The following is a 25238-nucleotide window of genomic DNA, read 5'->3' on the forward strand; positions in this document are numbered from 1 at the left end:
GTGTTCAAGTCACACAGAATGACGCCCTCGAGCTGTTTGTCCACTAGACTGAGCTCTGACCCCATTGTATCCAATAAGCATTTTAAGACGATGAAATGTTGCCCCGGTTATCGCGTGGTCGTGCGCGAACACGGCCCTTATTTATAACAACATCAGCAGATTACTGGGTTACGTTCGTGCTGCAGGTGAAGCTCCTGAGCATGATATTGCTTTACAGCAAAACCTTCTGGTTCTCAGCGTCAGCAACAAGTGGTGATGGAGAACAGTATACATCACGCTCTTGGACTTGTACTTGCAAATTCCTCTGTTGTAACGTTAAATACTTAAGGGCAAATTATTGTAAAATAGTCAAATGTTCAGCATGTAATTAATTTTTGTTGTTGTAAGCATGAAGAGACCAAAAAGGAAGTTATTTTATTCATTACTATCATCCGATTAATCGGTGATTGGAATTTTTTCATATCGGTTGGGCCCTAGTTCCAAGCCAGGATTAAGGGTTCAAATTCGGGTTTCCTGACAGGTTCACGGTTTGAATTAGAGTTTCAAGACCAGATTAAGAAGTATGGTTTCAAACCAGGGTAGGGTTCTGTGTTTGGGTGAACGAATCAGTGTTTCAAACCTGGCTTAGGATTTCAAATACAGATATTAAGACAGGGTTAGTTAAGAGTTTCAAGCCTGGTTTGGGTTTCAAGTTAGGGTTTCATACAAGGCTGAGGGTATCGATTTCGTTATTTCAAATAGGAGTTAAGATTTCAAGCCTTCGTTAGTGTTTCAAGCCAGGGTTCGGGTTTCAAGTCAGAGAATTTTAAACTCCCTTTCACGGAATTTTGCGAGACAAAAAGTCCAAGTGGGTCCGAGTCAAAGAGTTTTTATTGAAACTGAAATGAAACTCGGAAGAAATTTTGTTATTTAAAAGCAAAAATCAGTCGGCACAATTTTTTTTACACAAATATACAAAGGTAAGACTTGTTTTTTTGTTTTTGTTTTTTACACAAATCTCACATCCTCGATTCTGCGCAACAGTGTGAAATTATAATTTTTTTGCATAGAAAAGATGACAAAATAGTGCATTTTAGTTCCTACGGAGGCAAACTAAATAATCTCTTAATTGCATGTAATAGGAAAAAAAAAACAAAAAAACAAGACAAGGTGATTGCTGGTGAACGTGTGGAACTGCATCAAGCTGACTTTGAATCATTGAGGACGACCGACAAAGACGTCAAAGGAAACCTAAGTAAAGCCGTAATGGATCAAAGACGCACTTTGTCAGAAGTTGGGAAGACGACAAAGCGGTGAATTGTCCACTTTTACTGGTGAGATCCGTTCGGGCGCGAAAACATAAACATGATCTTTGGGGGGTGGGAAATCGAGGGAAACAATCAAAGTCATCCTGTAATAATAATAAATATAAACAATATTAGCATTAACAGCGTTTTGAATGCGACTGGCATCAAGGCTGTGTTAGAAAAGCTTTTAATGCGCTTTCTTCACATTCTTTAGTCCACGTTGCCCCCTTCAGTCCCGGGGTGGCATGACATGCATGTGTTGGTCCTCCAACATGCTGGAGCAGTCCATGGCCTCGCCAAGGGCGGCGTTCGGAGACCAGCTCTCGCCAAACACGTCGTCGTCCTCGCCGCTGCCGCTGACCGTCTCGTCTCCGGCCTCGGGCCCGCAGTACGGCGGGATCTCCACTACTGTGTATTTCCCGGCCCAGCCACTCAGCACCACCTTGTGTCTCGCTTCGCTTCCCGTCAGTCCTGCCTCGGACCGGCAGGCGGCCGCTGTGAGGAAGGAGGGAGCCGCACGCTTGCTTGTTATCAACAGAGAAAAACTGCAACATTGCGTATTTTGCGACTGCAATATGTCGTGGAGGAAATGACTTTCAGTCAATTAATGGGCCTCATTCACAAATGAATTCTAAAGACCTCATACAGTATTATGCACTTTATGCACTCACTTTATGAGTATGGCATGTAGGGCTTCAAATAAGGTTTTGAAACAAGTTTTAGAGGTTCAAATTACGGTTTAAAGACAGGATTAGGGTTTCAAAACAAGCATTAGTGTTTAAAATGAGACTTTCAAGCAAGGGTAGGGTTTCAAACAAGGGTTATGAATTCAAAATAAGGGCTCGAGCCAGGGTTAACGTTTCAAGACAAATTTGGGGTTTCAAATGTTGGTTTCGAGCCAAATTTAGTGGTTTCAATTAGGTTTTCAATTTTGTGTTAGAACTTCAAATTCGGGTTGGTGTTCCAAATTAGGGATTCAAAGGCAGGGTTAGGGTTTCAAACAAAGGATAGGGTTGTAAATTAGGGTTTCAAGACTGGATTAGAATTTCAAAACAAGCGTTAGGGTTTCAAATTACAGTTTCAAGATAGGGTCATGGTTTGAAATTAGGGTTTCAAGCCAGGTTTAGAATTTCAGACGAGGGCTGAGGTTTGAAATTAGGGTTTCAAAATTATAGCCGCAAACCTGAATTTGGATTTCAAAGTACAACCAGGGTTACAGTTTCAAATTAGGGTTTCAAACCATGGTTGTTGTTTAAAATTAGAGTTCCAAGCCTGGGTTAGGGCTTCAAGCCAGTGTTAGAATTTCAAAATTAGGGTTTCGCATGAAGTTTTCAAGTCGGGGTTTTAAACAAGGGATATTTCTCATGCTGGATTAGTAAAAGATAGTGGAGATTAGTGTATTTTGACGCAGAGCCATTTTAATGATCACTCACGCGTCATGGTGGAGGCCAGCGGGTGCGTGTTGCAGGGCAGGGGGCCGTTGTTGTTGTTGTTGACGGCCGAGGCGGTTGCGACGATGGCGTGGTGGTGGTGCAGGAACTCCGAGCGAGGCAGCTGGGGCGACACCGGCGAGGAGTGACACTGTCTTCCCGGCAGCTGCTGCCAGTAGAAGGACGCGGAAGCGGCGGCGGCCGAGGCGTGCCCCGGCGGCCGATTGGTGAAGGCGCTGCCCGGCGGCGAGCGCAGGTCGAAGACCAGCGAGAACACAGACTTGCTGGGCACGTCGTAGAACTTGATGTTGCCGCCGCACAGGTCCTCGCGCGCCATGAACGGGTTGACCTTGTGCGCCTTTGCTTCCCTCCGTGAGGCCGGCGGCTCGTAGTACGGGTCCTGCACGTTCACCTTCCTCGCCGTCTTGCACGAGAAGATGTCCGACTGGCTGCGACTCAGCCAGATGTTGCGGCGGGGGCGCGGCGATTTGGGCGGGATTTTGTCGTCGGGGAATATCAGCGGGTTGAGACGCTTCAAGCCCTGAATCTTCTCCCCTTTGAGTGGACACACAGGAAGTCCAAAATAATTATTTAACGGTAAACCAATTCCCCCTGCCAACTTGGCACTTTCCGGCCTCTAAAAATTAGACCCAAGGATGAACCAGACTTGTGCAAGTCCAAAATTCTCTTTTAACTTTCCCATGATGTTACACAACAAAGGAGGTGTGTCTCTAATGAATTCAAATGTTGTCAATAAACATATCACATAATCCCTCCATTCCCGTGTGTTGATTATCCTTTATAGTTTTACTTAAAAATAACACTCCACTAGCAATACTTGACAAACCTTTGGGGGCCACCGTCTTTTTGTCACCCTCTCCGGCCAGTGTGGGGCACTGGTGCGCCGCGTCGCCCAATTTGAGGTGCACCGGCATCTCGTCCAGGTGTCGCACAATGTCCGGGAAGGGTGGCCGCAGCGTGGGGTCCATCTGGAGGACACAAAAAGAACAAAAACATCAATCATGGTCAGAAAATGATGCCAGTAAATCCCTATAAATGATCCTCTTTAGTCTTTTCATGACTTTTATAAAAAAAAAAAAATCTATAAAGACCAGCAGCTCACTTAGATTTAGAGATTTGGGGTGGGGGGATCATAAGATTAGAGACATAATCTGATTGCTGCTCTTGTCTTTTCAGGAAGTTAAAGACTGTCAAATGGCATTGAGATGAACTCACATTGCAGCAGTTGAACGCCAGCTGGAGGAAATCGGGCGGACAGTCCCCAACCATGTGCTGGAAGGTGTGATAGTCCAGGCCGAAGTTCTGCTCAATGGCACAAAGAAACCGTGGGTAAATATGTGAATAGAACCGGGGTGGGGGAATCACTCGATTCATGTACATTAGTCGGGATTACTGCGTATCTGCAGGTTAGGACAAAGATGCTTCAAATTTAAGACCTCTTGTTCACTCAATGGGATCACTAGGAGTGGGCAATATGTTTTGTCGCAATATTATTAGGCATTTTACATTTTTTTATAGATAAAGAGTGGGTGGGCCATTCCATGTGTCATGTTATGATAGACATATCTGCCTCCTTTCATGCTGATTATTTTTCTAACTTTCCATGGGGAAAGTTAGAAAAACTCCATTCACCTCTGTGCGTGGGAGAAAGTCGGGGTCAGCCTGGATCCTGGCGATGATCTCACAGAGGATGATGCCGTAGGAGAAGACGTCAGCCTGAGAGAAAGAAAATCATTCGGTACTGAACTACTGCTCGTTGCTCGGCCCGTGTCCATGCACACAAACCTTCTCGTTGTAAGGTTCATCCCTTAGAACCTCAGGAGCCATCCAGAAAGGAGACCCCACGACTGATAGCTTCGCTCCTTCCGTGCTGCACAAAAACACCATTTGTAGAAAGTATTAGTGCATAAATAAATAAAAATGCATCCAAAAATACATCAATTCATGACTTGATATTCTTTATTATCAGTCATGGCCAAAGAGATTAAAACTCTGCAGTTAGAAAATTAAACATAATTTAAAAAAATAACATTGCCATAAAATACATTAATCATAAAACAATATTTGAAAAAAAAAAAGAAAATAAATTACATTACTTACAAGAAAAAATGTGTTTAAAAGAATTCCCACCACACTCAACTACCTGAGAATGCGCTTTTGTAGTTGTGGTTTGCATCCTACTGAGAACTGCTTCTAATATTTGGACCTTCTCGTAAGCGAACTAAAGTGTGCAAGTGAAGCGGAGCGGAGGAGTTGCACGTACAGATTGGCGGGGATCTTCTCGGCCAATCCGAAGTCTCCCACCACCGCCGTGTAGCCGCTGTCGTCGCATTTGATCAAACAGTTCTGGCAAGAGATCACAGCAAAATCAGCATTATTATATACAAACTTTCTCATCCTGTAAATATTAGTCATGTCCCAACTACACTGGAACCCCCAAAGTGGTTGGTTTACAAGTTGTTCCAAATTGAGACGGGGCAACCCCCACCCCACCCGACACCGTTGATGATTAGCTTCCGATCAAGACACTCAGATGGCGCCCCTCCGGTCTAGACAGGGTCCAGCCAACAGAGGGCAGTACTGAGTCACACATAAAGTACCACGACACCAGCCCAGGTCGCATTTTGTTATTGGGCCATAGTTCGGCCAACCCACCTTGGAGGTGAGGTCTCGGTGGAAGATGCCTTTGGCGTGCAGGTAGGCCAGACCGCTGGCAAGGTCGCTGGCCAGCTTGACTCTGGCTAACCAGCTCAGGTGCTTGTTGCTGTCCAGAAGCTGCTCCAGGTTGCCGCCGTTGATGTACTGCAAACATACAGCAAGAAATATTAATGTACAATTTGTATATGTAGTAAACAAACACTGAACCTGATATAACGATAGTGAGCAAAATGATCACTCTTATCAGTACAATGACGATGTTGCTAAAATAAACACGTCAATGATTTACTAATGGGAGGAGTAGCAAAAGACAAAAGATAATTGCGCAAAGCCAACGCGACAATGCTCACAATTTTAGACCCAAATAGAGAAAAAATATATATTTTAGGGGACAAATTTGGATACTGAATATTACAAAAAATATATATTAAAAATGTAACAATACACAAATACAGATTTTTTAAAATTACAAAATATGATAAAATTAAATAAAATATACAATTATTTTAAAAATAGAACAAAGGCAGAAGACAAAAAATATTTTAAAATATTCAACTAAAGAATATTAGGCAAATGCAACCACAAAAAGAGGAAAATAAAAATATTAGACAATAAATACAAACAAAATAGATGTAAAATATCCAAATATTAGAAAAATTACATATATGTTCGATACAAAATAAAAAGATATTTAACAAAGGAATACAGAAACATTACCCCCCCAAAAAATATCTGTATCTAGGTGAAAAAAACCAAATAAACAAATTGATTAAAATAATAAAATACTATGACAAAAGTTTTTAAAACTATACCACAATATCAAAACACAAATCAGAAAATATACTCATATTAGAAATTCAAATAGACATAAAACTAGATGGAAAATACCCAAATATTTTAGAACAATATTACAATAAAAATACAAATATATATATATAAAATGCAGAAAAATCCCAAAATGTGAGATGAAAAATATTCAAATATTACAATATAAACAAAAAGAAATCCCCTCAAATTCAAAAATATTAGATAAAAATTGCGTCTGTGCCGTCACTTCAACTTCGATATGGTCCTCGCTCTACTGATGCTTGGAACTCGGGACCCATTTCATAGTGGAACCAGTTGGAAGGAGAGTGGTATCACACACTAATACAAAATGTCTAAGACAGGCCAGTGGGATGCGAGGTTCTGGGTCACTAGACAACTCTCCCGCAGGGCTGCCAGGCTCACTGTCATGCCACTGCGTTTTGATTGGCTTGACAGGAAGTGGAGTTAGCTCTCTGCTGAGCAACTGGCTTCTTTGGCTCTTTGATCCGAACGAACTTCGCTGACCTCGCCATAAAGACGCAAGGATCCAGACATAAAGGCGTCACGGAATGCGAGTGGTTAACATGGATCAAGGCTCGGATTTAGGGCAAGAGGCTGATCCTGCTAAATAACTCTGAGTAAGAAATGACACTCTACTGGGGTGACATCAGTGAAATCTGATTGGACGCTTGGTAAACTATCATCCTCCAAGGCGCCTGGGTGTGCGAAGTGTACTCTGCCTGTCATAATATGTTTAATGCGTCTCCACTATTTCAGTACTGCAGAATTGTCCATTATTTGATTATATATTTTGTGTATGTGTGCGTAAAGAGTGACACAAAGGAGCATTGTTTGCTTGCAGCTGTAATCCTGCAGTTAGTCCTCCAGATTATTATTGCTGGAAATTGTTTTAAGGCCAGGTCAAAGTATCGCAAAAGAAAAATCCATCAATAAATAAATAAATCAATCTAAATTCCTTGGAAAATTGAAAAAGAAAAAAGAAAGAAAGTCACTTCCGGAAAAGACAACAACAATGGAGGATGGGGAATACTTGTGTTTGTGTGTATGTCGGCCGGGTCTGGCCGACACAGTGACTTCATTCTCCATCAAAGGGAGCTTGGTGTCCCCGCTTGCCCTCAGGGCACATTGAGGGTCAGATGACAAAACAGCAAAACAGCATGAGGCCGCCACCAGAGTCCGGCCACACACACACACACACACACACACACACACACACACGCACATCATGTCGGCTATTTCATGACACTTCTATTTTTGCTGCAAATGTTTTACCTGCCAGGGCGGTGAATAATGTCCACAGCCCTTTAACTATTTCAGTAAAGCCGGGCTGTAAGAACGTGTTCTCTTACCTCCGTCAAGGCGTGAAGCTGGCCCTCGTGCACACACACTCCCTTGAACCTGCATCAACCCAGAAAAAAAGCACAAGTAGTGATTATCGCGTCACAAAATATCACACTATATAGCCTTATTATTTCACATTTAACCTGTAAGAAATGCCGGGATCCTTTAAAGTGAGCAGTAAGGAGCAATTGGGATTCTTGAGTAACACTTCTTTACTATCATACAAGAGTAAAAATAGGTCAACCACCGGACACTTAAACAAAAATAAAGTCAAAGTACTAATAAGACAAAGCGCACAAGTAAGAAAACTAAAGAGAGAATTCCAGCAGGAGACAAGACCGGACAAGACACGAGTCTCTTCCTGCAGGTCTGCTGTTTCAGACCTTTCTTCTTCACCTGGCCTGTCAAGGTGTTCTCCACAGAGTCCTCATGAACATGCTTATACATGCTCCTACTGCCTTATAGTGAGGTGTGTGGCATCCATTTTGACTGGTGTTTATGTCACCTAATGTGCTTCCTTGTCTAATGGATGTCACTGTTATACATTTTGTCAAATTTTTATTTATTTTTATAGTCCTTGAATTGAATTCAGATATTCATACATACATTACAATTCAAATTATTTTTAGGTATTTTTATTGTTAAGTTTGAGATCCAATACAATAAAAGCAAAATGTTGCCTTTTTTAAAAGATAAAAAAACAAAAAAAGTTTTAATGGGTTTCTTTAAATTAAATAATTGGTCAAAAATAATTAACTAATACAGTCCTGCTTTTAGAGTACAATGAAATTAGTTTGGGGGGGGGATTTGAGAACCAATATAATACAATAAATAAAAAAATAAAAAATCTTCTTTTTACATTCTTTTAAAATTTGGGACCCAATACAATACAGTCAAAAAAGAGCATTTTAAAAGTTTCATCTTTTTTGGGTCAAATGGGTATAAAACCATTTTATTTATTAAAAAAATTAAAATCAGCTTTTTAAAAGTACTTTTCAATTATTTTTTAAAACTGAGATTGAATTCAAAAGTGAGCCTTTATTGTCTACGTTATTTTTTTTTTTATTGCCGATCAAAAAAATACAGAACAAACAGAGCATTTATAATGTTTTGTCCTTTTTTAATCAAATGTTTTAAAACATTTTGAGTGTATTCTAAAAATTACTATAAAACAGGATTTTTGGGGGCGATCAATTCCAAAGTAAGCACTTTTGAAAATGTAATTTTAAATTTGAAAAAAACAAATATTTTTGATTTGCAATCCTATCCAAGTGAGCAATTTTAATTCAGATGACTTATATTAAATTTGATTAACTTCTTAATATGAGAATCTATACTTTACAATCAATGATAAACATTTTTCTTTTTACAAAATCTATTGTTAATTTTTAGGTCCAACAGATACTCTCTTCTATTCACAGCACTCCTATCACATTTCAAAGCTTTAATAATGTATGTTTTTGTTTTGTGTGTGTGATCAACTTGTGAATAAACAATTATGAGCGGTCTCCCACTAGCCAAAGAAAAGGTCATCTTGTTGGGAGCAAAACAATGAGCCCCTTCAGTGTCCACTGACAACACAGAGAAACACACACCCTGCTACAGGAGGCATACACAACAAAGATGGCATTGTCAAACAACACACAAACACACACTTATGCATGCATGCCCCTACCCACACACTACTGAATGCAAAAAAAACAACAACAACACACTGGGACATGAAAGTTGCTGCGACTTCGTGACATGCATTGACTTCTAAATGACTAATGTAGCTATACTATCAGAAATTAAACCTTTTTTTTATCTGGTTATTTTGTTATCATTTCAGTTATTTTTTCTTTTTTTTTACTTTTCAATTAAATGAATGCAATTGCAATTCCTGTATATCTTGTACATATTTGATTGGATGTATTTCCATTTTGATTGTAATGTAGTTCAATTATATTTTGTATTTTATAAATATTAGATTTTTTTTGTCTGACAGCATTTCAAGTATTGTTTATTTTATTACTTCTATCCATTTTATTTGTTATTGATTTATCTGTGGGACGGAATCACGCAGGAACCCACCTGAGTATGTTGGGGTGCGAGAGGCGGTTCATTAGCTGCACTTCTCTCAGCATGTTGGCTCTGTTGCTGCTCAGCTTGTTCATCTTGAGCGCCATCACTTGGTCCGACGCTCGATGGCACACCTGCGAAGCCATGCGTTAGCCATTGCTGGAAACATTGCACAGTTGCAAGCGAGGTCAGCCGTCTGATAATGGAAAAACAAAAGCGGATCAATTGGCCTTGATTGGGCATCATCGGGATTTTACTTTCCATCCGTCAGGCGGTTAGATAACGCTCACGTAACCCAGCAAGGCTCGCCATGTGTTGTACACACGCTGATAAGTGTATCACACCATCTCAGTATTACGCAACGGTCATAAAATGTTGGTTGACTGGGACATAGCATCAGCTGGAAGTCCAACGAGAGCAGTTACTGAGTGGCAAAACACTTTATTATATAGTCCGTCCAAAAATACTGCTTCAGAGTCAAAATCACAAGAAGGTGCCTTTGAGACTTGCCTATTTCACCCCAAAAAGTTGAGAGTTTCCATTGAACTTCATGTTTATTGCACTCTATTAAGCAGATGTTATGGTGTTAAAAATGCATTTTGGCCAAGCTCCCATGCTTTTTTATGAATTAAATGCAAGCACATAATTTAAATGTGAACAGCAAAATGTGCGGGCTTGCTGACAGGGTGGACAATGACAGGGTGGACGTTTTTGCCTAATGTTAGCATTTAATGAACAAATGGTGGACCTTCACTTAGCAACATGATTCAGTTATCAAGCTGCCTGTATGGTGTACACCAAATATAGTTAGAATTTCTGAAAGGTTTTTATATCAATTGATATTTCACTATGACAGATTGGACATGGTAAGCTTGACAATATCCAACTACACACATAATGAGATGAAAATTGTGACACATAAGTATGTTTATTTTGTAGCTATACACTGTTTTAGCCTCCACTAAAGAAAGACAGATTGCTGGTTGTTTTGTCACTGAAAACATCAGGAGGTTTGTTAAAGGGACAGTCACCCCGTAATGACAGGATGGACAGCAAGTTCAGGGACACATGCAAAATGTTCAATATGATTACGAAAATAGAATATATGTGATCAATATGACTGATAAAATAACTGGTTGTGGACAATAAATCCATGTAAAATTGGTTTTCGTTAGTATCAAAATGAAGGACATATTTTAAGACACTTATATGATATATATTTACATGGAAAAGGATGGCAGGCTATTACGACCCCTTAAGGGACAAGACGAAAGGAAAAAATATATTTACAGTACTGAGACAGGCACAAAAGAGAACAAAACCATGATTCGGTGAGGGATACTGACTAAAGTAAGCCATTTTAAACTCAATTGGCAACAGATTAATCCAGAAGGAAACATGAAGGAAGGAATCGCTATTCAATGTGAATAGCGAATGGGGATTTACTCGGTGAGTCTGAGCTCTAACTGTGATGTAATAACCAGCATTTTAATCCTAATTACTTTAGAAACGCCGGATAGTCGATTATACATTTTAGCTTTAATTCTTAACGCGAGCATGCCTGGCTGGAAAAAAGGAGGGGGCTTTGCTTGACAGGACAGCGGGAAGAACAGATGGCCACTCGTCAGAACGACCCCACCCCCAATGTTCATCTCCCCCTCTCCCACACCACCCCAAGTCCTTATCACATCCTCCATCTTCTTCTCCCTGCTCTCCAGCTTCATCGCCATTCAACCCCATGCCAACCTGAATAGCCATATATTCTTGTCCTGTACTGATGATTAGAGAGCAAGACTTAATGAGTTAATTTTGTTGCCTTGCTCCGTCCCAAAATTAAACTTTTTAATAATTTTGCTTTTTTTTTTGGTGACCTCATCAGAATCACTCAGACATCATGAAAATGTGGCAGAATAATTAAACTCTGAGGTCTTGAGTGGCCAAACATTTGCACACATACCAGTACAATAACCCTCCTTCCTTTTCATCAGCTGTAAATAATTTTGGTATGTCCTCCACTGACTGGCAACTAAAAATAAATGGTTAAATGATACTAAATGAAAATTTTTTTACTTGTCCACAACAACTTATTTGGCAAAACTTTGGTTATGGTTATTTTATGTTGGCGGCACGGTGGTCGACTAGTTAGCACTACTGCCTCACATTTCTGAGAACCCGGGTTCAAGTCTGGCCTCGCCTGTGTAGAGTTTGGTTGTTCTCCCTGTGCCTGTGTGGGTTATCTCTAGGTACTCCAGTTTCCTCGCACATTCCAAAAACATGCATGGTAGGTTGATTGAAGATTCTAAATTGCCCGTAGGTGTGAATGTGAGTGTGACTGAGTGTGTATACGTGCCCTGTGACTGGGTGGCCACCAGTTCAGGGTGTACCCCGCCTCTCGCCAGCAGTTAGCTGGGAAAGGCTCCAGCATACCCGTGACCCTAGTGAGGATGAGCGGTGTGGAAAATGGATGGATATTTGATGTTCATATTGAACATTTTGCATGCTTTCCTGTAATTGCTATCCACCCTGTCATTATGGGGTAACTCCCCCTTTCAGAAACCCTCTGCCGTTTTCATACCACCAGCAGTTTGTCTTTCTTCAGAGGAGGCTGAAACATTGAATAGTTGCAAAAGAAATATCGACAATTGTTTCGTAATTACATGTGCAGTCGGATGTCAAGCTCATCATGTCACAGTGAAATATCAATTGATAAAAAAAACATTTTTAAACACTATACTGTACATTCTGCTTGCGAACTGAATCAGGTCGCTAAGCGAAGGTCCACCATGTGCTCATAAAATGCTAACACTAGCCAAAGATGACAACCCTGTCAGCTAGCTCAAATATTTTGCTGTTTGCATGTACATTGTCTGCTTGCAGTGTATTAAAAAAAAAAAAGTGTAGGAGCTTGACCAATATGCATTTCTAACAGCACAATATCTACCTAATACAATAAATGTGGAAAATAAAAAAATAAACATTTTGGGGTGAAATGGGGAAATCTCAATTTAGACTCATCTTTCTAGTATAAAATGTTCAACTTTGGTAGCAATCAGACAAATTTGGAAGGAGTTGACCGTTTAAGAACATCAGGAAATGTTTAAAATGACACGACAATGGCTGCTTCAAACCAGTCACTTTGGACATGGGTTCTTCCGACTTTTATTGTGAGTCTACTCATGATAGACATGCCAACCTAATTTCATGCTCCTCATGCTTGCGTGACTCGCATCCTCAAGTCTGGTGGCGCAGGGGAGTAAGGGACAGCATTAACAACCCCCCACCCCTTACGTGATGTCTCAGAAGTGATTGGCGTCCATCTTGACCTCAAAAACGTCACAGAGACGGTGAACAGAGGAGACCACCAAGCACAAACGACCGTGAGCTTCATTAGAAACGATTCCACACTGTAAAGACACCACGTTAACCCTGATGTGATTCGCAGTAAATTGCCACTCACTTTGTAGACGTCTGAGAAGAAACCGGAGCCAATCCACTCGCAGGTGAAATCGTCCAGGCGCGTAAGGCAGGAGAAGGCACTGATGAGGGCCCTGTAGGACGAAGGGCACACCCTGCCCATCTGGAGGAGAGCATTAAGATTCAACAACTAAGCATTTTAGTCAAACCCAGTGTCCTTATAATTTGTTTTAGTCTTTTTACCATATTTGTGGAGGTCCACTCTGATGAAAAAGAATGAACTCTAAAAATGTTTCAGAATTTTTGGGGAATAAATAAAAGGATAAGCGGTTTGGAAAATGGATGGAAGGATGGACAAAATGCAGAGGATTTTGGATGATGATGATGAAAATATTTCATAATGTTTTTCCCCAAATGAAAGGAAATAAAATTAAGAAAAATATGGAGGAAAATAACCAACTCTGAAAATGTTTCAGAGATTTTATTTTCTAATTTAAAAAAATCAATAATTGTTTTAATTAAAAAAAGAAAATAGGAAAATGTTTTAGAAATTTTCTGATTAAAAAAGATGCATTCAAATCACAACTGAAAATGTTTATGACTGTTTTTCATTTAAAACAAGAAAACTTTAGATCAAGGAATAAACAAAAATGTTGCAGAACATTTTTTTGGGGGGGGGGGGTGAAAATCAAGAAATCTTAAAATATGAACTCAAATGGTTCAGGAACCTTTCGGATATAAGGAAAATTGGACAAAATCGGATAATAAGAAATGAATGATGTTTGAGAATTTTTTTTTTTCCTGAAGACAAATTTGAATAGCAATAAAAACTAAAGATTTTTCAGAAATATAAATTTTGAAAAAAAACATTTTGGAGAAGATGAAACAACTAAAAATAATTTTTAAATTGTGAATAAAATACATTTTTCTTTTCAATCTTTTCATTGGACAGCAACTACACTATAACTATATATTGTAGACATTACACCGATCTGATCGGCCTGATCGGTATTGGCCGATAATTAGCATTTTATGCTGATCGCCTTTAATGTCATAATTCACCGATCCGATCAACGACGTCATTGATCAGCTCCGCAAAAGACATTTACTCCGCGTTCCCATCTTGTACAGAATATTTGAATCCAAAAGCTAGTATTTTTTGCCTTGTCGCGTGTATTTTGACGTAGTACTAACTATCTGACAGCCAATAGTTATTTTTAAAAAAAAAACATGTCGGCAGTGTGGGACAGACAACACGCATAATGCCATGATCAGACTACAAGACAAATTTGGACTTTTACGATTGCACTATGTCAGACTACTGCAATGTTGTAATGTTGGTTTGACCTGACTGATTAGAATACATGACCTGACCAGAAAATACTTTTGAAGATACTCAGTATGCAGTACACAAGTATATACAGTAAATGAACAAATAATTTAAATAGACACATTGCTCTATCTTGTGATCGGTTATCGTTTTTTAAACTCGCTGATCAGTGATTGGTTCCAAAAATCCTGATCGTGAAAACCCTAATATATTGTAACTATTAGTACACAAGGGCGAAAATAAATTCACGAATCAGCAACATATCCTTTATGTTCAACGTTTCTGTGCATATAATATCATCTTTTCCTACTTATGCTAAAAGACTGACCTGCGATGGTGGCCCCGTGCCCATCTCGCACACTCCTAGCCCCCCGACACCATCTCTGTCCTCGGCGACGCGTTCGGGTCGCGTTGGGAACACGGCGATCGAGTTGCGTTTATTCCGGTCCATGACGATGATGACGACGATAAAGATGGCGACACCAGTGGGGGTAACGCGAGTCTTCTTCTGTGCTGTACCCACATGACAAACGCACCGGATTGTTGTCCAGTTGCCGAGGAGGGCTCAGTGGTGGCTGCTCACGGCTGTGGGGGTCCTCCTGGGCGGAGGGGCTCTCACATGTAGGGCGGTGATCCGGTGGAGACCTAGAGAGAATTAAGGAAATATGAATCATGCGATGCAATGCCATTCAAGGACTAAAAATCAGTACAGTAATATTATTTTTGTAAAATTATTTGATTAGTATCATTTGTCATGGTTACAATTTGATTCAAGAACAATATTTGGCTAATCTAGAACAGTACAATATGAAGTGATTATAAAGTGATTTTTCCACGTCAGATTTTGTCCCAGTTGGTCGGTGCATCACCCAAACAGAAATCGCCTCAGATTCTAGATTCTAGAACAATGGTTCTGATTCGAACAATATCATTCAATTCAAGGACTATAAATTGTTACTGTAACAATCCAATAAAAAAAATATACCATTAGTTGTCAATGGATCCAATTTTATGCAAGAACAGTATTAGGATCACCAAGAACGATTTGATACGATTCCAGGACTTTAACTTTTCCAGAACCATCAGGTGAATCAGTGGAGCGGCTCTCACGAGCACTGCTAAATAAAGCTTGGAAACATAACGGCTGCAATAGTGGGTTATTGTTAGGAGATTCGTCAAGAAAATGGCTCTCAAGTGGCGTGAACCTTTGTGTCGTCTGTTTTTAACAACGTGGACGAGAGAGGAAATTTGCTGAGGCGAAAGCTCACTTTTATCTCTGCTCATAAACATTTCCTTTAGCCTCTCTCTTTTACAGAAAACAATTTCCATGAAAATGAGACTCAGAAATAATAGACATTAGACAGGAATAGAATCCTTTGATAGCATGTTTTTCCAAAATTATTTCACAGAGAAAAAAAAAAGAAATGAATATGCATCAAGTCAAACCACGTGAGATTACTCGTCTCTTAGTGGTCACAAGAATATAAAAAAGTTTTGCCAAGTGAAACACTGCTAAAAAACATGGTTGACAACTACAATAATGACATGGACAATGTAGCAGAGTGCATTTTAAATAGAATCTTATGCAGTGGCAAGACAACATGCTTAAAACCCAAGATGCCTTCGCTAAGTTTCATTCGTTTATGATGTCATTAAGTCACCATCACCCCAAGGCTCCAACCTGATTGGCTCATTTTTAGGGGCGACAATCTCACAATAAGATATATCAGTGGTTATCTATGATACATTGCGATATCTATGTAACAAAAAAGGGAAACATCAGAAACACTGTACACCCTGAACTGGTCGCCAGCCAATTGCAGTGGACATATAAACAAACAACCATTCACACTCACATTTACACCTACGGGCAATTTAGAGTCTTCAATCAACTCTCCGACGCATGTTTCTGGAATGTGGGAGGAAACCGGAGTACCCGGAGAAAACCCACGCAGGCGCGGGGATAACATGCAAACTCCACATAGACGGGGCCGGGATTTGAACCCCGGTCCTCAGAACTGTGAGGCAGATGTGCTAACCTGTCGTCCACCATGTGCGCCCTATTCTTGATTGTATCAATATCTGATTTCAATGTACTGATACTGTAGCGTGAGCGATAATGTTGCTATATAGACACAACAATATTTATGTTAAACCCCTACTCATTCACTAGCTGGATCAATGCAGGTTGGATGACTTTGTTACCACAACCAAACGCGGAGTCCGCTTTCAACTTGTCTCGGACCGGTTAACTTTGTCTGTGTGCTAGTTTGATCCCTGCATTCCGACCAAACGAAGCGCACCGAGGGAAGAAAACAAATTAGTTGCTACTATGAAAGATGAATAAATCTACTAATCCATAGTTGCCAAGAGCCCACACTTGATTTTGATTCAATCGTATTGACTTTGGCCTTTGGAGCAGTAAAACACTTCTCCAGAAATATCACCCAACCCTAACCTCTAATTACCCCACCACAGCCCCCTAATTTATCAGAGAAATCCCCCTAACCCCACCCAAACCCCCCTAAACTAAATTCTCCAGCGATGTCAACTGACCCCAAACCCTAACTCTTCAGAGATATCACACCAAACCTATCTTAACACCCTATATTAACCCTCCCAAACCTAACTCTCCAGAGAAGTCACCCTCACCCCAAACAAACCCACAACCCTGAAGTCGCAATCCTTACTCACCAGCAGCATCACCCAAACTTCTACTTTAACCCCAACTCCCCAGAAATGTCAATCTGACCCCCTAACCCTAATTCTTCAGAAACACCACGCTAACGCTCCAGAGATGTCATCCTAACCACTAACTCCCAACCCTAACTCTTCAGCGACATCATCCTACCCTCAAACCCGCCCCTAACCTCCAACCCTAGATCGAGAGACATCATCCTAACCCAAAACGAACCCCTAATCCACTGCCCTATCTCCAGATACATCACCATCCTAAGCCCCAACCCTAACTCATAAACCTAACTTTACATCACCCCAACACCGAACTGGAACCCATCACCTACTATATCATGATAGTGTAATGCAGGCCTAGAAAGTGCATGGTTTACCAAAAGTCTAATCTTGTGATTACCATTCAATAACGTCATTTACACAATTCAAAAGTACTGGGAGTTCTTTCCAGCGCACATGAACACTCATTATTGTGTATTTTAATAGTGTAAGGCACTCTAGATGCGTTAAAAATAACACGTATCAAAGTCAAGAAACGACGCCTTGATTAACGCGAAGCCAAGTTGCGCTGTCATAAGATCACAACCTATAAACAGCGTCTGTTGCGTTCTATTAACATGTCATCAAAGCAGCTGAATGACTCATGAGATCACCGTATCCTTAAAAGGCTCCTCATTCCTTTCTTCCCTTTTTTCTCTCGTTTTCTGTCCACTTCAAACGCCGAGACAAAGCCGCGCCAAGAAAAATGCGAGCGGCTCGTGCCAGCCCTCAACCTCGGCTCTCTAATTTCACCGGCGAGAATAGACGAGCAGGAGGCGCGCTTGTTTTAAACACCACTGCTGCTGAGAATAAATGGCAATTACCGTTCAAATTCAAGCTTGATTGGAAACAGCTGGCAGCACCGCAAAAACGCACCGCAATCGACTGCCTTTGTATCTTGGCGGGGTGCCGGGGGCATTTTGTGTTCACAGGTCCCTACAACCAGCATTTTGGTTCCTGCCAAAAAAAATTCTGTAACCAACCAAACTTTTGGGCAAAAATAAGCTTCACAAGTTTGTCACACCAAATTTCCACGTACCTTGCGAAAGCTCAGTTCAGCGAGCATCAAAGGATTAGTATGTAGGTTTTTTTGTGCTTTTTCTTTTTACATTTAGTGGCTATTTTACAGGAAGGATCTGGTTGTTAAGAGAATGAGAATATAAGACGATGACCTTAGAAGTTAACTGCTAGCGTTAGTCATTAGCTAGCTGTCAACTGGCTACCTTTGTGTCATCAAAGTGTTTTTTTTTTTAATTTTGCTTCATTCTTGGACTTTGTGGATTTTTTTTGGTTTTTTTTGCGCAAAACGAAGGACTTAGATGCTAAGAATAAGGAGAGGAGACGAAAATTAAAATCACTAATGTTAGCTGCTAGCAGTATTCTTCCAGCTATATAGTTAGCTGTTGACTGGCTATCGTCCTGTCATCGCTTGTTATCAATAGTAGTTTAACTGATTTTGTTTTTATCTTTGAATTTTAGGTTTTTTTTACGACTGGAAGTAGAATCTAAGTGTTTAAAAAAGAATGTGAGAAGACGACAATGAAAACTGCTAGTTAGCTCCTAGCACTAGCAACTAGCTAGATAGCTCGCTGTCGCCTGACTAGCGATGTCTCATCACGTTATCAAAGATAGTGTTTTATTGATTCCGTCATTGTGACACAAATACAAAATATTTGCCTTATCATTTGTGTGAACGGGCGCTCTACCTCACGTTTATTTGAACAAGAAACAGGCCCGTGTTCCTTCTATATTTGCTCCCTATAACTACACCCTTTGTACAAACTGTATGTGGAGATCCCTCATTGAAAACACCACAGGAAGCAGAGGGTAAAAAAAGGGAGTGGGATTTTCTTTTTCTGCAGCGTAAAATGCAGTCTGTTGTTAGTGTAAACCAGATGGGCGTCCTCAGGGAGCAGCGCAGGGTGGGGGAGAGTAGACCGTAGTTACGCCACCCAGATGTGTCCCACTGGATTACCCGCTAAGAGGCTGTCAGCAATAAATCACACACAAGTGATGTTTACGATGACTGGTGGCAGGGGAGGAGGGGAAAATAGTTGTCTGGAGGCGCTACCCCAGAGGTCATGTTTGCGGTTTTAATAAAATTCTTATTTTTTTTTAGGAAGGATAGCAGTGTTGGGAAGTAACAAACCACAAATACTTTTCACTTTTATTCCGCACATTTCAGGCTAGCTTTCTACTCCTTACTTTGTCAAATCGATTAATTCCTTCGACCTCCGCGGATGTTGTCGGCTCAGAATTATTTGTGGGAAATGCAGTCTTATGTGAACAAAGGACGTAGATCTGTAACTGGTGTCATGCATTTTCTCCCATCGGTTGTGCGGCGTAAAGATGTAGACCGCTATGTTAGCTTTTTGATTTCCCATACTTTCGGCCGAGCACGTAGTGACCAACTTTTTGTGAACAAAGGACTTTGACTTTGACTTTCGCGTGTGATTAAAAATTACTGCTGTATGAAGGGCTTTAGCTATTGAATCAAGTATTGGTAGAATCAAGTATTCAAATTGGTAGTCCAGGGTTTGCGCTGCCCGTTCGCCACCTTGTCAATGGCTAACAGAAACAGGATGTGGCAAAGCGAATATTGCCCACATCAAAACTGCGTCAAAATGCAAAAGCCCTTTGTGACAAAAGTTAAAAGTGAGTGCGCTCATTCTGCTGCATGTGAATGGTGTGAATGGTTTAGTTTCCCCCCCGCTTCATACAACGCTTCTATCCGCTGTCCAGCAGCTTCTAGCTAAGCAGTCAGGCTCACGGGCTTTCCCAACTGCGGGGAGCGGCACACAGGGAAACCCAAGACCCGATACAGCTTGGCGCCAAATTGAAGTGCACATATTTATTGCCGCGACATACGTTTGAAGTGTCGATGGGCAATGTGTCCTGCAATTCACATTAGTTCTCGCTGCTAGCGAGCTGCCTTCTTCATCAATCCCACTTTGATTGTCATGCCTAGCGGCGGCGGCGATGACTCGGTGCAGGGCGTAACTAGCCAGTCACTTAGGGGCCCAAGGCAAACATAGTCACGTGCCCCCCCGCCCAATATAATTTAGACCACTTTGTCCTGCTTTTGAAATATGTTACATTTATTTGACAGCCACAGTAAGCCTACTAATATTTACCACCAAAGATTTTTAATATAAATGTTTATGATGGACGACTGGTTAGCACATCTGCCTCACAGTTCTGAGGACCGGGGTTCAAATTCCAGCCTCGCTTGTGTAGTTTGGATGTTCTCCCTGTGCCTGCGTGAGTTTTCTCCAGGTACTCCGGTTTCCTCCCACATCTCAAAAACATGCGTGGTAGGTTGATTGAAGACTCTAAATTGCCCGTAGGTGTGAATGTGAGTGCGAAGGTCGTTTGTTTGTATGTGCCCTACTATTGGCTGGCAACCAGTTCAGGGTGTACACCGCCTCCTGTCCGCAGTTAGCTGGGATAGGCTCCAGCACACCCGCGACCCTAGTGAGGATAAGCGGTACAGAAAATGGATGCATGTTTACCTTCAAACTAAAAAGTCTGAATTTGATAAAATTCTATAAGCTATAATAAAGTCCCTCAGATCCATCTTGAGGATTATCAAATAAGGGAATCAATTTAACACTTTTACTGTAATTGATAAGACCATTAATCAACATTTGATATAGTTTACCATTTCAGCCGCTTTTATACTCACATCTTGCTGATGAAAAGTGTCACTCGTGTCATTCTCCACTTTATCTCTATACTCGGCTGACACTGACAGCAGTGCTACTGGCAAGAGGATGATTACACAGTATTACATTTTTACAGGGTATGACGTTAAATCAACAAGTCAATATCCTACTGTGGTTCAAGGTTTTTCTTTTTACAATTCAATAGTAAAATGAAGATTTGTTCTTCATATCCATTAATGATAACATTTTGGCCTGGCCTACAGGAAAGAGTTATTTGTTTGCGACAGTATATCCTATGTTGTATTGGTCATACTATAGAATAATTTATTTCTCGTGTTTGCTAAACTTCCTCCTGAAAAATCGCGTGCTAAATCGCAATATTTGTTTAAAAGAAACGCAACTTGTAATTAAGAGTATTTTGAAGGTATTATTTTTGTCCGCTTGGGGTCGCCATCCACATATTCTACGCTGTAGTATCTGTGACTTTGAATGTGTGCGGCTTCAAAAGGCGGGCTCTGGCCTGGTGAGTGACGTGTGCGCCAGCGAATGAGAGTGCCAGTCTGCTCATTGAGGGCCTCATTGAGGGCCATATATTGAATCAGCTATATGGTCACACTTTTCAGTCTGCTTTGTTTTTGCTACAAAGGAGGACAAAAATCAGACTGCAACTGACAGTTCGGAGGGACTGCTGTAAGGATCATCAACTTCGCCACTCTTGAGCACCTGCATGCTGCAAGAACTAATGAAATAACAGGCAAAATCCTCTTGGACATCACCTTTTCTAGCTTCTCGCCTCTGGTCGGCGCTATCGAACGATGAAACAACAAAACCAGCAGACATTCCGAGAGCTTCTTTTCCCGTTGCCATTAACATTTTAAAACAGTTGACTTGTGAAATTCATCGTAACACTTTGCCATTTTGCATATCAGCCTGAAATCTGGAACGCATAGACATCAGACGCTGGATTTCATCCCCGATAATACTCTGTTAGACCTCTATTACAACTGTCTTCAGTTCTCACTTGTTCTTGGGGCATTTTCCAACCGAGCTTTTTTCTTCAGCAATATTTTTTTTATTGTTGATTGTTTAAAACCTTTGTTGTTGTTGTTGGCGTTTCACGTACAGGTATGGACTTTTAGTAAGTGCTCCCAGTGGGAACTTGTAATTGAGAAGTAACAACAAAAATAATTCCATTCAAATTTGGGGGCGGGGGGAGCCATTTGTTCCAAATGTTCTCTTCCTTTATGGGGCATTTTCTGCACTTTCTCAGTCTCAATTGGCTGACTAACGGAACTGATGATGGTACTTTCGAATGAATATGAGTCTGTTTAAAGTTTGTTTTACTGTATTGATAATATTAGACACTCAGGAACGTTACCATGCAACCTACAACATTGCTTTGGGGTGTTAGTCCAAATATAAGTGACAAAACACCTAAACTAAACCAGTGGTTCTCAAACTGGGGTTCCTGGATCTTTTTTTACCTGCACTTCTACTAACTAAAGTAAACAGTGTAAGTACTTTGGCTACCTGAGTATAATTGGTGTATGAGGGGGCTCTTGAAAGAATGACTCACTTTGTAAGGGCTTCCTGGACTAAGACAACTTTGAGAACCCCTGATGTAATTCTCTGAGACAGGTGTGTCAAACTCATTTTTGTTGTGGGCCAAATTGTAGCTTGGATTTCCTTCAGAGGGGCGTTATGACTGTAAAATAAAAATTACATCGCCTCATCACATTATGAAAGATACACAACACATAAATGGATAACTAGTTTTGAAATCAGAAGTAAAGGATAAGTTTGTTCAACTATTTTTAAGTAACTGAAAAAATGGGGGTTGCAATAAAAAAAATGCAATATCTCAACATTATTATTTATTACATATGTAATTTCATATAAATTTGAAATTTTGCAACAATTTTTAATAAGTTGACACATTTGATTTTCTTTTGCGGGCCACATAAAATGACGTGGTGGGCCGGATCAGGCCCCCAGGCTGCGAGTTTGACACCTGTGCTCTCAAGAGCTACGTTTCCAGGATACCTGAACAAGGTGACACTCAAACAAGCGAACTGCAGCAGCATGGAGAAACGTGAACCACAGTAAAATAACGGCGATAACCCACAAGAGATTTGGCTATGCAAGCTCTTTCCATCCATCACCTTGTTTATGAGAACTGTTTGACGTTGTCAGCTCAAAGAATGAGTAAGAACCTACACCAAAAAATTCCTTTTCACACACATACTCATCTCTTGTTTTCACTCTTCCTCACACACACGCACACACACAAACACACACCCTTTCTTTGCGGTAGGTTACCGCCACTCAATGTCTAATTTATTGTGTGTTGTATTTTTTAATTTTTACTTTTGGGCCATTCTCTATTCTCACATGGGTTGTTGCAGGAGATACAAACATTTTTGTTTCTTAAGAGGACAACACTTAAGCCAAATAGCCTTCCCCATTTAATTTGTATTTCATAGATTTGCACGTTATACATGTTCCAGAGTAAGTAGACATCACAGTACTATTATTTGTTTGTTTTTGCAATATTAGTTGACACGTATTGTAAATGCACTAAATGGCTAAATTGCAATAAACCAGTTTAGTTTTGAAGCCCTGAGTTGTTGTTGGAATAAAAACGTGTATGTTTCTTTCAGCCATAAAAAGCTATTTGCTTGGTGTTTAATAATGCAAAATCATTTCTTATCTGATTACTCAGTTAAGTGATGGGCTAATCGGAAGACTATTCCGTTCTAAAATAACATGAATAGGTGCAGCCGTAGTGAGTTCACAACGTCAGCAAAAGCTATGGGAACAAATTATTTTGGCGGCATAAAAATCAAGCCAAAACTTGCAAACCCTGAACAACAACGGGCAACATGCAACGTCATGTTTTGTTTTTGGTTTTTTTGTTCAGTACGACCAGTTATTTAGTTATTAAAAGAGGAAAAGTATTGTGTGCAGAAAAGTCTTTTCCCATTGAGCAAAGTTATCAAAACGGGTATTGCATATAATTCACAGTTCAAAAAATATATATTTTTTTTCATTATTTTTTTGTATTTGTTTTACTTTTAACTCAGTACAGGAGTAGAATCGGTACTTCTACTTTTACCCAAGTTCACACAAGTACCTGCACTTTTAAAGAAAAGAGTGCGAGTACGTTTTCCACCTCTGGTCAGTTGACATCAGCAGAGCTGCGGGACTTTGTTTTGACTTGTCTTCTTCTTAGTAGGAGCACTCTGAAAGCTAATAAAAGAGGGAACTATTCTGTGTGTAGAGAATACCCGAAATGGGCATTCTAAAATCATTTCTACTTTTGAATGTAATTTACCCAAGGAGTAGAATCAGTACTTATACTTTTACCGGAGCATTTTTTTCCCTCAACACAGGCATCAGTACTTTTACTTAAGTACAGTCTGAGTACTCCCCCGTTAGAATTATAAGAGGGCTCTTGCAAAGATTTCTGGACCTCATGGGCCCAAAAAGGTTTGAGAAGCCCTGATCTAAACGTGTTAAGTGCAAACTTTGCAGGATACCTGAGCAAGGTGACATTCAAACGGGCGAACAGCAGCAGTTCCCGCTTATCCGATGACCATCTGGCTCCAAAGTGCAGCGATACGCCGCATTGCTGTCATTCCGCGGGGGCTCCGGCAACATTAATGGGCAGCCTCCCTCCGCGGGGGCTCCGGAGACTTATTATCGAGGTGCCGCTGACGGCTGAGGCTGCCAAGAGGGACTCATTCGAAGCAATCTCATTAACTAGAGGCCCTTCGTAAACAGTCTGTAGTCAGCCCGACGCGACACAAATGTGTAAGAAAGTTGTCGTTGTGTGACGCCAGACAGGAAATAAAAGTTTCAGCTCACACACACAAATATATATACACAACGGTGTGCGTACCTGTTTGGACTTGCCGATGGTAGTTCATGCTTGGTAATTCCGTAGCGAGGAAAAGTAAACAAATTAAAATTAAAAAAAAAAAAAAGATCAAGTTAGAAGTCCAACGCAAGTGGTTGTTGGGACCTAACTCGCTGGCTCGGCTCGTTTTGTCAACAAAACTCAAGCTAGCAAAGAGGTTGGCGAGCTCGCCCACCACGAACCTAACAACGTTCCCTCCCCCAAAACGTCCTCCTCACGTTTGCCGAAGACGACGTTGCTCAAATTCTCTTTCTAAAATGTTCTCCTTCCCACCAGTGGAGGCATGTTCGCTGTTTTTGTCCGCCCGCGGCGATAATTCAGCGCGATGTTTGACAGCTCGACTCTCCCCTTCCCTCTCACAGACCCCGCCCATCTTTGATTGACACGCCGCTTGGCCAATCTGCATTTTCTCCCACAGACGCTTTTGTGCGACTGTCAAAAGTCGAAATTTTTACCCCCCCCCATTTTTTTATTTTAATAATATTACGCATTTATTTAGCGCTAGTAATATAAATGGTATCATTTAAAAAATGTGGAATTAGTTTTCAAAAATTT

At 40.7% G+C, this 25238-nt stretch overlaps 1 protein-coding gene across 3 annotated transcripts; it reads right to left on the minus strand.

The window, feature by feature from the left end:
- Positions 1 to 852: 852 nt before the first annotated feature.
- On the minus strand, positions 853 to 25058 carry tesk2 (testis associated actin remodelling kinase 2). Of its 3 annotated transcripts, none has more exons than XM_061693256.1 (13): positions 24666 to 25058; positions 14698 to 15014; positions 13083 to 13202; positions 9638 to 9759; positions 7573 to 7621; positions 5393 to 5539; positions 5001 to 5083; positions 4523 to 4607; positions 4370 to 4453; positions 3953 to 4039; positions 3564 to 3705; positions 2720 to 3271; positions 853 to 1781 (listed from the first exon to the last, which is right to left on the minus strand). In XM_061693256.1, exons 2-13 carry the CDS (start codon positions 14818 to 14820, stop codon positions 1516 to 1518), a joined length of 1860 nt encoding a protein of 619 aa, XP_061549240.1. In that variant the 5' UTR covers positions 14821 to 15014; positions 24666 to 25058; the 3' UTR covers positions 853 to 1515. The 3 variants fall into 3 exon arrangements, with proteins under 3 accessions (XP_061549240.1, XP_061549241.1, XP_061549242.1); XM_061693257.1 differs by lacking the exon at positions 24666 to 25058 and adding an exon at positions 24304 to 24516; XM_061693258.1 differs by lacking the exons at positions 13083 to 13202; positions 14698 to 15014; positions 24666 to 25058 and adding an exon at positions 12819 to 13029.
- Between the last annotated feature and the right edge of the window lie 180 nt (positions 25059 to 25238).

This window comes from Phycodurus eques, chromosome 13 (assembly GCF_024500275.1).
Source record: "Phycodurus eques isolate BA_2022a chromosome 13, UOR_Pequ_1.1, whole genome shotgun sequence".
Lineage (NCBI taxonomy): Eukaryota > Metazoa > Chordata > Actinopteri > Syngnathiformes > Syngnathidae > Phycodurus > Phycodurus eques.

Excerpts from the sequence above, each read along its gene's own strand:
- tesk2 (XM_061693256.1), bottom strand. The coding sequence starts at position 14,820 with ATGGACCGGAATAAACGCAACTCGATCGCCGTGTTCCCAACGCGACCC. Across the intron at positions 7,622-9,637 it reads TCGCACCCCAACATACTCAG|GTTCAAGGGAGTGTGTGTGC; the intron begins GTGGGTTCCTGC and ends GGGTTGATGCAG. Across the intron at positions 4,040-4,369 it reads ACTTTCTCCCACGCACAGAG|AACTTCGGCCTGGACTATCA; the intron begins GTGAATGGAGTT and ends GCCATTGAGCAG.